This window comes from Camelina sativa, chromosome 6, assembly GCF_000633955.1.
Source record: "Camelina sativa cultivar DH55 chromosome 6, Cs, whole genome shotgun sequence".
In the NCBI taxonomy this organism is placed as follows: domain Eukaryota; kingdom Viridiplantae; phylum Streptophyta; class Magnoliopsida; order Brassicales; family Brassicaceae; genus Camelina; species Camelina sativa.
Genome location: NC_025690.1, coordinates 6,024,592 through 6,037,123, shown reverse-complemented (window position 1 = coordinate 6,037,123; position 12,532 = coordinate 6,024,592). Strand labels below are relative to the sequence as shown.

Here is a 12,532-nt window from a genome sequence, read left to right as displayed (position 1 = left end):
AGTGAGATTCTACGGTATGTGTTGGGAGGGACCAGAGGGGTTAGCCGATGAGAGTGTCGGGAGTGCTGGAATCCAGGTTCTAAATTTAGTGCGGGAGTGCTGGGACTAGAGGGGTTAGAACGGTACCACTCCCGGTAACCGTTCCAACAGCTGTGTCAACAAGCCCGCCAGGTCAACACCTCCTCCAGGGGCTCCACCCGCTGGGATTCCCAAACCCGGAACCCTAGCATCACCGGTCACTCTGGCACCAACACCGCACACACCGACTCCCTCAGCGCCTACGGTCCTATCGGTACCTCCACCGGCCACACTCATGAACCCTTCTTGGAAGCCCTGCGACTCGTCAACACCCTCAGCTGTCACACTCTGATCGTTGGGCCTCTGCTCATACCACGACTACGTCTCCGTCCACAACCAGCAACATCACCCTCTCTAACAATTTGCACTACAAGAGCAGAAGGCTAAGCACAAAAACAAACCACAAACACAACACACATCTTATCGTGGTATCTCATTGAAAGCTCGAAGAGGATGATACTAGGACTCCATTCCACAAAAAATTGACTAAATACTCATAATCAATTCTATCACACAACATCATGCATCCAGCAATAGGAATATAATCAACCAAATAAATTCCTAAACCGCTCTAAAGCATTTGCTTAACCATCCTAGAACCATTAGGGCTCTGATACCAAACTGAAACAACCCGACCTTTTTTTTTATATATATCATAATTAAGCACCCATAATATTCAATTGACCATCAAACCACAAACCATCATTAAACCAAAAACAATCAATATGCACAACGGAAACATACCAACAACATGAACATTCCTAACCATTCTAACCAACAACCTAGCATGCTACTAAACCATGTTCCAATATTAATAAATATAATCAAGGCCAACATCACATAACCAATACCCTAGCTCATTCTCCTCCTCATCGCCATGATTCCACGCACATATNACGGAAACATACCAACAACATGAACATTCCTAACCATTCTAACCAACAACCTAGCATGCTACTAAACCATGTTCCAATATTAATAAATATAATCAAGGCCAACATCACATAACCAATACCCTAGCTCATTCTCCTCCTCATCGCCATGATTCCACGCACATATCTGCACACCACAAACAACAATTGAGATGCGTAACTATTATCACAAATACTTAGTGAGGCAATCCTCCCATCTACTGGGCTATACACAAAAGCAATTGAGAAACTCATGTTTAACAAACAACAACCAAATACAAACAAACCAGGAAATCAAACATCAGCCGACCGCTGAACAGGTTGGTGTCGACCGACACCCCTCTAGTGTCAACCGACACTGGCCCTTGGTGTCGACCAAACCTACGTGGTGTCGACCGACACAGACTTCGCAGACAAGATCTGCTTGAAGCCGAAAGTCGAAAAAGTGCTTCCCATCTCCTCCCAATCGTTTGAAACTCATCCAAAACCCTTGGAGACACATGGGAAACACAACCCAACAAAAAACATAAAGGAAAATACCATAAACAGCCGCAAATCAAGCAAACAAAGGATTCTCAGACTTAGATCAGTCATGGTCATGCACTAACCTCTTTTGCAGAAAGTTTCTGATGAATCCAACACCCTGGAAGGCTTCTCCTTCGTTCCTAGAAACAACACTCTCTTTCACAGCAACAGATCTCACCAAAACAGTCAAAAAAAAACCCAAAAACCTCTAAGCTCACAAGCTCTCTCTTTCTCCCTCTGTTCTTTTTGAGAAACGGCGACAAGCACACTAAAACCCTCGACTTGGGTCGCTTCTCCGCTTTAATACATTGTTTGGAGGTTCCACTTAAACCATACCAACCCAAATAAACAAAACAAATCAATCTTGTTGAACCAGAAATTGCTGGTGTCGATTGACACTACCCTTGGTGTCGAACGACACCCATCCCCAAAATACACAATTTGGTTCACGGATGTTACAAAGTGTGTGACCATGGCTGATCTAACTGATTAGATGTGTAATTTGTATGATTTTGGGTGTTGATTGCTTGTGTGCTTGTTTGTGATTGTTTGTTGTGGTGTTTGTGGCCATTCGAAGGCGGTTTTGGTATCATAGAGCAAAGAGGATTTGGAGGAGATCATGTTTGGTGATGTAAGGAGTGCATCGGTCGATGCTTCTTGGGATTTGATGGAGACGCGAGGTCGTGGTGGATGCAAGGAGTAAATCGGTCGATGCGGCTAGGGATTTGATGGTTTTGTCGATTGTTTGAATAATGTTGGTTATTTTTGTTGTTTGGTGGTTTACTGTTGGTTATTTCCACTGTTTGATTTGAATGATGTTAGTTTGTTAGTGAGCATGGGATAGCTAGAGATTTATTATATTAAAAAGAAAAAAATGGGTCGGGTCGTTTCATAAACTAATATCTACGGAGAAAAGTATGTTTTACTTTGGATTTAGGAGGATATAGCATGAAAAATAGTTTTTTTTTCTGGAAATTAAATCTAGCACTAGACCATTGCATAAGCTTTATCTTTTCTTGGTAATTAGCATGAGCTCTGTCTGATGCTTTGTGATAGTTTTGATAGGAAAACGATATCTCTCTATTTTACACTTTTTTAGGCATCTTTTTAGTCATGTTTTGCATTGTTTAGAGTCCATTCTTTGTGTTTTTAAGTCCTTAACCTTAGATATTTGCATTTAGGTATATTAGGGTGTTGCATTGCTGGATTGTTGCATTTTAGATGAAAAGATGTATTTTGGAGCCAAAAAGAGCAAAAAGAAGGATTCACAAGTTGCAGCTACCACAAGGAAGGATCTGGTGTAATTTATGGGATTTACATAAAGAGATTTGAAACATCAAGAAGGAAAATGGAAGCACCCGACCTTGCAAAAGAGCACTCGGTCGTGTTCATGAAGACCCTCAAAGATCGAATCGAATGAATATTTTTCATTGGGATTCAGCTTCTTAGTTCTTCATCAAAGTTATAGAAAATCGAGTTAGCTTTCAAATTGTGGTAATTTCAGGCCAATCGGAGATTCAGTTGAGTGAACGTACATACATCCATATCGAAGAATGGAACCACCCGATCGCCTATCTGATCATGCACCCAAAGTCACTACAAGAAAACATGACATTTACGACTACGATTAACGACTAAACACGTAGTCACCAAATTTCGTGACTACATACTGACTGCTTAACCACTAATTTACAACTATGCATTATTAGTCATAAGTTAGTCATTTTTTACCGACTGAACTGAGTAGTTGGTTTAGTAGTAGTTAATTAGCGATGATTTTACGACTGAAAAACAAGAAAGTAATATCGTCACCTAAGAGTAGTTAATTTGGCGACTACATGGGGACTACTGCGGCGAGTCGTTAATTTGCCGACTAACATATGACAACATCTGTTAGTCGGAAATTTGGCGACTACTAACTGACTAATGAGGCGAGTCGTAAACATGTCGGCTAAAAAGAAACACGTTTTATTCGTTTGTGGGGTTGGTAAGATTTGTTTGTTTGCGACTGTTAGTTTGAGTCACATCATAGTCGCTAAATAGTCAGTAAGTAGTCGCAAAAAAAACTCTATATATACCATACCTTCGATTCTTATTTCATTCACACCATAAGCAAGAGTATTAATAAGAACAAAATCGAGAGTGAGAAAAATAAAATCGAGAGTGAGGAAGAAAATCAAGAGAGAAAAAAAAACAAGAGTGAGAGTTCTTTAATAATGGCAGGAAGTTCTAATTATAATCATTTTCGGGAGTGGATGTATAAGAGGCTTGATGAAGTGACGGGAAATTTCACGGAAGATTTCAGCACCAGGGTAGAGGAGTTCATGGCTTTAGCAAATAGCCATCGTTTATCACAAAATAATGGTGGTAAGTTTCACTGCTTTTGTGATAAGTACAAAAACTGTAGGCGTCTTCCGGGGGGTACAATTTGGAATCAACTTTTTTGCTATGGGTTTATGCCAGATTATTATGTAAATATGGCTCAATGTTCTAAAGGTGAATCTGAGGGAAAACATTTCTGGAGAATATGTCAACAGTTCAGAGATGACTCTTTTGCAAACCGAAAATGATGATGCTGTATTGATGACTACAATTGAAGATATTGTACTTGACAATTTGGAAGAGGGAGTAAACCCAATAAATCTCGATTACGGCGTTGAAGGTGTGGAACATGAAGATGAATTCTTGTGTAATTTATCATCTTCGGATGATGAAGAACCAGATGACGAAGAATCCTCCTAATTATGTTTATGTCAAATTTGTGCAATAAATAATATGTAATATATACTGAATTGTGCTCTAAATAATATGTAATATATATTAAATATTATGTTTAAAAATAAAAAATTACATGGTTTTATATGTAATACATATTAAATGTTATGTTTAAAATATATAAAAACTAAATTATATGGTTTTAAAAGGATTAAATTAAGCCACTGATTAGCGACAAATAAGTGACTAAGTTCAAAAAAAAAAAAAAATTCTGGTTTTTAATCCCTATAGTCTTCAAATATTCATTAAATCTGGCTTTACATAGTCGCAACACAATCGTCAAATAGTCGCTACATTTAACGACTAAAATCACAACTATTCTCAAACTAATCTCCTTCACATCCCATTAATCGTTAAACTGTCATCAAATAGTCGTAAATGTTTACTGACTACTTTACGACTACACTTACACTACTACTGCTCACATTTTTATTAATCGTAACATCGTCACTAAACAGTCGTAAAACTTTACAACCACATTACGACTAATGTTACGACTACGTGGATTAGTCGTAAAGGAGTCGCTATTTACCGACTAATTTATGACTGAATTTCTTACCGACTAATGTTTTACGACAACAGTGATTAGTCGTAACATAGTTATAATATATGAATTAGCGACTACTAAGCGACTATAAGTGCAGTCGTAAATTGCCTGTTTTCTTGTAGTGAGTGGAGCTCGAGCCCCCTTTCTTGTAGACCTTTGGATACTTGATGACACGGCTAGGCCAAGCGATTTTTATATATAAACCTCCTTTTAACCCCATTTTTGACACAAAAGAGGCGAGAACTGTTTTTACACTTTTCTTTGAGTAAATTTTCCCGTTTTTGTTATTCTTTCAACTTGAATTCTGTTTACATTTTGATATTTCTTCTTTCAATTAAACATTTATCTCTTTTTCATCTTTATGATTATGCAATTTTAATTTACTTCTGGGTTTATGTTCTTTCCCATGAAATCTGAGTAGTGAATCAAAGTTTCTCTAGGGATGAGATATGCTAGTTTGTTTTTTAATCTGTTAGCATGTTTTAACTTGATTGATTTGATGAAAATTTCCTTTTGTATTGGTGTTCTTAGTGCTAGTTTCAGATCGAGAGGTTGAGGTTAGATCCTAGACATTTATGCACTGAGAGCTGTTCGATGAAATGCCTGAATCATCTAATGCTAGAGATTTACTCATTTAGCCTAATAGATTAGATGAGTAATGAGTTGACTGACAATAGTGAATTGGATTTTAATGCATGCTTGATTATATTTTTCCAACGAGAGTTGGGTAAGGGAGTAGTTAAGTCTGATTGTTTCTACCATGAGAGTGGATTAGCATGGATATTAGAAATTCATTGTCTAGGGAATATATTGCTTGAGGCCTGTAAAACATTCTAGGTTGATTAGGAATACTTATGAACTGATTATCCCATACTTAGGAGCTTTTGTATTTGATTGTTTAAACTTTTACCTCTAACTCAACCCCTTACCTGAATTGGTACTCGATCATCAGCTTCGTGTAGTGTCTCGAGTTGTTCATCATTTTGTTCTTATTTTCCTGTTACCTGATCACCTACTCGATCCGGTACTCGATTGCTTTCATCGTGTACCTCGGTCGAGTAGTTCTTTGCATTATTCTTTTCATTCTTGTTCATACTAGGTTGATGGTAAAAAAAAACTCTATTATTAATTGGTTTGAATTGCATTGTTCTGATCACATCTTATCTGCTAGAATAACAACCATTTGGATTGATAATCCTTTGTACTACAACTGCATAGGGAATTGATACTCTGGGTGAAAATCATGTTATTAGAAAATATATCGTTTTCCAAAAAATAAATTAAAGTACAAAAACATGAATATGTTACAAGAAGGGATCTCTCAATCTTTAAAACATTACAAGATAAATTGTTGTGTTTGGAATTCGTTTGTATTTTCCCCATTGTGTTACTTGACCGCCACCTTTCTTAATGAGGTCCATGTCTTCTCTAGGTCTATGGGCTCACTCTTATCCGACGGCCGATAGGCTACGTTCAAGAAGTTTTAAATACTTGTTTACCGATATAACAAATTACCATGTGATCTTTTCATGTGTTTTGTTTTTACTCTCATAGTTCCAACAATCACTTTATGGAATGTTAAATATCTTGAAACTACTCCAATATAAGCATGCTTAACTGTTAATTTTTCTTTCGATTGTTGACCGAAAAAATATATGCACTTTGATGACATAAATGGTAAAATTAATTATTTTAAACCTCTCTGCATGCACAACTATATATCATGAAATTGGGGTGTTACACTCTGTAATAAAGATTCACTAGATTTTTTTCTCTAGGCAGTAATAAATCTTATTATTGGACAACTCTTTTGGACCATTAGGTAGTCTCTAAAACAACATATTACTTTCTTTATTTTTTGACGTAGAATTCATTGCGAGAATAAAATTAAAGCAAGTGTAAATCGTTATCATGGACAGATACTCAATTAATTTAAAACCTGTAATTCAAACCATTTTTTTTAACCTTTTAAACACCACATTTTATTAAGCTAATGAGGCCAACCACTTTGGAATGTAGGAGCTTACATGGAAAGACTAAACCTCGTGCTTGAGCACTCTCTGTGAGATGGTCAATCATTAGAAATGTTAGGGACTAAAAAAAAATGAAGAGAAATTAACTTTTTGTTTTTGTGAACCATTGGGCCACAACAGGTCGGTCTATTAATCAAATCTCTATATTCGTAGGGAGTGTGATTAGATCCCTGGGTGTCATGATGCCTTGTGCATTAAATAGTCACTTCACGAGAAATTAGCTCTTATCCTAGTAAAACAGTCCAATTTTGTGGCTAGCACATGCCAATCATATATCTCACTAGGGATGCTCAAGCAATCAGTTTCAAAATGGAAGTAGTGACCCTCATTACGGGATAATTTTTATCTGAGGAAATTACTCGGGAAGGACTCGAGGAAAAGTGGATCGAGCAACAGGCCAATCAGTTGGTCACCAGACGTACATATAGGCATACGCGGTACGCGCAGGACAGCGTACGAGGACGGACGAGTTAGCGTCTGTACGGATAGTACCGTGACTATGACGGGTTGCGAAGGACGGGAAGAAACCCGTTAAATAATATTTAAATCAAGTGGATTTAAATATTAATTAAACATTAGTGGAACCTCCACTTAGTGTTTAATTAATTAAAAATGGAGTAGTGGAGAGATTAATTTATTTAATCGGTTCGGTGAAGTGGGAAGTAATATTCCTTATTCCTTCGCCACTTGTGAAGAAGCAAGGAGAGGATGACACCTCACTTCTTCGTTTCTGCCAAGTGTTGGCGAGAGAGAATGTGGAGCTGCCACATAACCCCCATGCGTGTGCTTCAAGTGCTCGCCCGCATTCTCTATATAAGACTCCATCTTTCTCATTTGGAGAAGAGAAAGAGAGTGAGTGCCCAAAGGCTGCTCGAGTGAGAGTAGAGAGAAAATAGAGAGATTTTCTTCTAAGTGTGATAAGAGAGAGTTGTTGTTTGCTAAGCCCGCAAGAGGAATCGTTGAAGCAAGCAAGAGATCAGGTTAGATAAGCTGAAGCTCTGCGAAAATCTGTGAGTTCAGGGAGCATATCTTCGATCTAGTTTGGTGTTGGGAGACCCAAACTAGAGTCAACTTGCATGTGCATATAGTTGCATTCTTCTTGATTTCTTGTTAGTTTTCTTGAAGTTTTGCATTGTGGTTGGTGAGTTCCATGGTAGATCATAAACGGTGATGTCGATCCGTTTCTTTGATCTATTGCATGTGAGGCCTCTCATTTTTCCTTGATGTTTATGTGATTTTATATCCATAAACTTAAGAAAATTACTCAGTTGTCAAACACAAGCAAGAAGCAGTTTTTTGTTGAACAACCTGAAATCAAGAAACCAAATGACATAAGCAGACAGACATATAGTCCCAGGATCACCAGCTGAAGTTTTTCTCTATAAATTTCACCATCAAACAACAACGTAAAGAAACAAAATTAAACACCAAACACAATCTTTTAGAAGGACCCCTATCTAGAACCTGGATTCCAGCACTCCCGACACTCTCACCGGCTAACCCCTCTGGTCCCTCCCAACACATACCGTAGAATCTCACTGAAAACTCTAAGAGAATGTTGTAGGACCCCATGCCACACACAATCGACTAACTCACATAATCAATCAAAGACATACAAATTCAAACATCAACAACAAAAAATACAGTGAACCCGTATCTAGAACCTTAAGGCTCTGATACCATAACTGAAACGATCCGACCCAGTTTTTTCTTTTTAATACAATAATTTCTTGTGATCTCATACTACTTAAAAACTTTATAGAATTCAAATAAAAAAGCGGAATTAACCAACATTAAACCATCAAATTATCCAACAAATACTTAAATAATCAATATCAATATTCCAAGACAAAACCAATAATTCTAAAAAAATAACATAAACCAAGGAACCAACAATCCTAGGCAACATTCTAAGGATCCAACTCTAGCAACCTAACAGTAGCCATATAACACATCAACGAGCCTCTAGAACATCCTCCTCTCATTGCCTTGATTCCACGATTACACTTTGCCTTTACCTGCACCATAAACAACAATTGAGATGCGTGAGTATTATCACAAATACTCAGTGAGATGATGCTCCCATCTACTGGGCTATACACAAAAGTAAAAAGAAATACACAAACAATACACAAAAGCAAGCAAACCAGACAACTCAATAATCTAATGATAACTCTTATAATAACAAAAATAAACACTAAATTCTCATAAAGTGATATAAATATTATATTGGTTAGTAAAATTTCAGTTATTTTTCACTTTTAATTTTTACACTATTATAATATGCAGCTAATTCATAAAACAGCTTTGTCAAAGCATTATTGTAATAAAAGAATATCTAATTGCTTTTTATATTGTAATAGTTTAATCAATTATATGAGGAAGAATTTTATTAAAATTTTGATATGTAAATGATATTTTAACATAGCTATGAGTTATTGTTGTGAAATTTTAAAAAATCATTTTAAATTTTCCTAAAAATAGCCAATGCATGTAGGACGTATAGTATCGTAAAACATGACCATAAATGATTTTGTGAAACGGAAGGGCGTGAGACTCTTACTATTATTTTGGCAAAATTAATCCACAAATTTTTCAATGGTCAATGGATCAATGATTCTAAACATAGAACGAGAAACATAAATATAAAAGCATACAAAGAATTCCATTTCAATTCATTCATTTTTCACACAACCTTCTTTTGTTTATCACAAGATTTAGAATAATGGCAAGAGTTCAACTATTTTTATGCTTCACTATCCTTTTAGCATCGGTGGCTCTTCTGGACGTCGTTTCAGCACACCTGAAGCTTAAGCCAAGCTTGCCTCAGATTGAAGATCCGAAGACGCTGAAGGATGTGGAACCTTACACCGTTAAAGTAGTGATGGTCTTCGTATCAGACTTAGAGAAGGAATGTCCCAAGACAAGTAAATTTAAGGTCTTCTTTGAGAAACTTAGGGCATACGCCAAGTATGTTTGCCCAATAAAAAGAAAAGACCAAGTAGATTACGACCGCGATTTGAAGGCCAAAGCCGGGGGCCTCGTTCAGGCCATATCATCTTTTGCGATTGGAAAGGTAAGTTTTTCGTCAAGGTGAAGATTATATTTATGGCTAATGAACCATCTAATTTTACTTCATTATGCAAATATATACCAGATAAAAGAGGAAATTCAAGAAGAGAAAATGGAAGTCATTAATACATTCAAGTATATGAGATTTGTTGCGACTAAGATTTTGGGCAGCCGCAAAAAGGAGGAGAGCGAAGAATCAATGAAGCTATCAGCAGAACAACAAAAAGAAATCAAAGAAGGGATCTTAAGATGGGAAACGATTATTGCTCGCATAACAAACACAATGATAACGAGCACAAAAGATTCTTCTTCGAGTGAAACTTCAACAACTGAGAAAGGAGATTCAAGCGACAAAAGCAAAAGCTCTGGCTCTGAAGGTAAAGGCTCTTCCGAAGACACTCAAGAATCAAAATCTAACTCCGGCAGTCCTAGTGGAAGCCCATCCAGCAGCCCATCTGGTTCAAGTGGAAAAGAAACTGACTCTAAGGCTAATAAAACTACTGATGAAAAATCTTCAGCTGCAAGTGGAAAAGAAACTGACTCTAAGGATACTAAAAATACCGATGAGAAATCTTCTGCTACTAGTGGAAAAGAAACTTCCACTAAGGATACTAAAATTAACGGAGAAAGTTCATCCGCTGCAAGTGGAAAAGAAACTTCCTCTACGGATACTAAAGCTAACGGTGAGAGCTCCGCTAGTGAAAATACCGAAACTAGTCAGAGCGGCACCGTAAATGTGGAACAAGTCGAGGCTGAGACTTCCAAACAAGTCTCATCATTCATAATGAACCTCGAAAAGAAGTGCCCGCAGAAGGAAGAATACAAAGCCTTCTTCGAGCAACTCAAGGGTACAATGATTGCTCCCGTCAAAGAAGGAAAAGATTTGTTTACTAGGATTAAATCTGCTGCTGGTAAAGTATCTGGTGCCATGGCGTTTATTCGGTCAAGAGTTGAAAGCAAATCAGCTGAGGTGCGGGAACAAGACATTGCCCTTATCTTGTGATTCACAATTGCAAACTCCATTTTCGATCGTAATGTTTTTTCTTTCTCGTGTACTATGTTGACAGGTTAAACAGTCTATGGAAACTTACCAGGGAGAAGTGATGAAGACTCTCCAAGAGTTAGAAACAATCCACAGTCAAATTGTGAGTCAGAACAAAGGCAAGAAAGAAGGGTCTTTGACATGCACACCAGCACAACAGATGCAGATTAAGCAGACAATCACCAAGTGGGAACAAGTCACTACCCAATTCGTTGAGACTGCAACCCAGACCGAGACAACGTCCTCGTCTTCAACATCTTCCACCGGCAAGATGGTGGCAAACTAAACTCAAAAAAAGGCCTATCTACATTCATTCTCAACAAATCATCAAAAACAAAAATAACCTTATCTTATAATTACTAGCTATACAATAAATTTAGATTTTCATTTTTTTTTTTTTTTTGTAAATAAAATCAAGATCAGTATAGGCATAGATCTGCTGATCGTCCTCTGCAAGGAATATTTCTCTGTAAGGACAAATATAGATTGTAACAATCACTCTCAAGTCTCAAGTGAGTCTCAGTGAGTGAGTTCACATTAATAAAGTTTTGATACTTCTCTTTCTCCTTTCCAAATGATATAGAGAAAATATATCTTTTGCTTCATGAATGGGCATTAATAATCACTAAGGCTTGGTCTGAGCAGTTCATTAGCGCTGCAATTGCTCCTCATCTCATCTCTTCATTTTGTGGCAAGCTAGAGAAGCCCCATCAGATTTAATGTCCAAGGTACTACAAGGTCCGCTAACGTGAATCAAACGAATTTTTCAAAATATTTTTTTTGTGTTTATTGTTCACGTATTCAATTCTAAGGTTTTACTATTTTAGTCAGATTAATTTAATAAATTTAGACTTAAAATAATAAGAATAATGAGATGATTTGAACCTTAAAAGCATGAATATGGAATGCATAAAAAAAAAAAACTTTATTTTAGAATTATATTTGAGATGTCTCCTTTGATTTTTTAAAGTTTTCTTTAAAAGTATTTTTGCTTCATAATTTTTTATCTTATATAATATGAGAAGATTTTCTCCTAACTTTCCATAACACGATGACATTTGGCAGCATATATTTTCAACACGTGTCCTCACTTTTGAATTATTAAATTCTTTTAATTTATTTTTCTCAAAGGTACATACATTATTTTCATATTCACTAAATATAAATGAAATTTCTCTACTAAAAAATATATTGACATTTATGCAATATCCTTTTAGTAATTATATATAGATATCATTTATCAATATTTTCTATAATTAACATAACATTATAATTTTTCATAGGTATCATTTTCAATATTTTAGATAAGATTACCATAACATTATAATTTTGCAAATAAGAAAGAATTAAATAATAATATTATAAATTTAGACAAAATAAATTTCTGATAATTAAAGATTTAAATATTAATATCATAATTTTGTAAAAATATAATGTGATAGTTATTAAATTCTTTACTAATTTCAAGCTATAAAAATATTATAATATTATAATAATTATTTGTTGATAAAAAGTATAATATTTGTTTCACAGTTTTTGTCCCAAAATA

The 12,532-nt window shown here is 36.0% G+C and overlaps 1 protein-coding gene across 1 annotated transcript; it reads left to right on the top strand.

Moving 5' to 3' along the window:
* Window positions 9,565-11,545, top strand: LOC104790519 (cell wall protein IFF6-like). Its single transcript, XM_010516296.1, has 3 exons — window positions 9,565-9,945; window positions 10,027-10,911; window positions 11,009-11,545. The coding sequence occupies exons 1-3, from the start codon at window positions 9,595-9,597 to the stop codon at window positions 11,267-11,269; spliced, it is 1,497 nt and encodes a 498-aa protein (XP_010514598.1). The 5' UTR covers window positions 9,565-9,594; the 3' UTR covers window positions 11,270-11,545.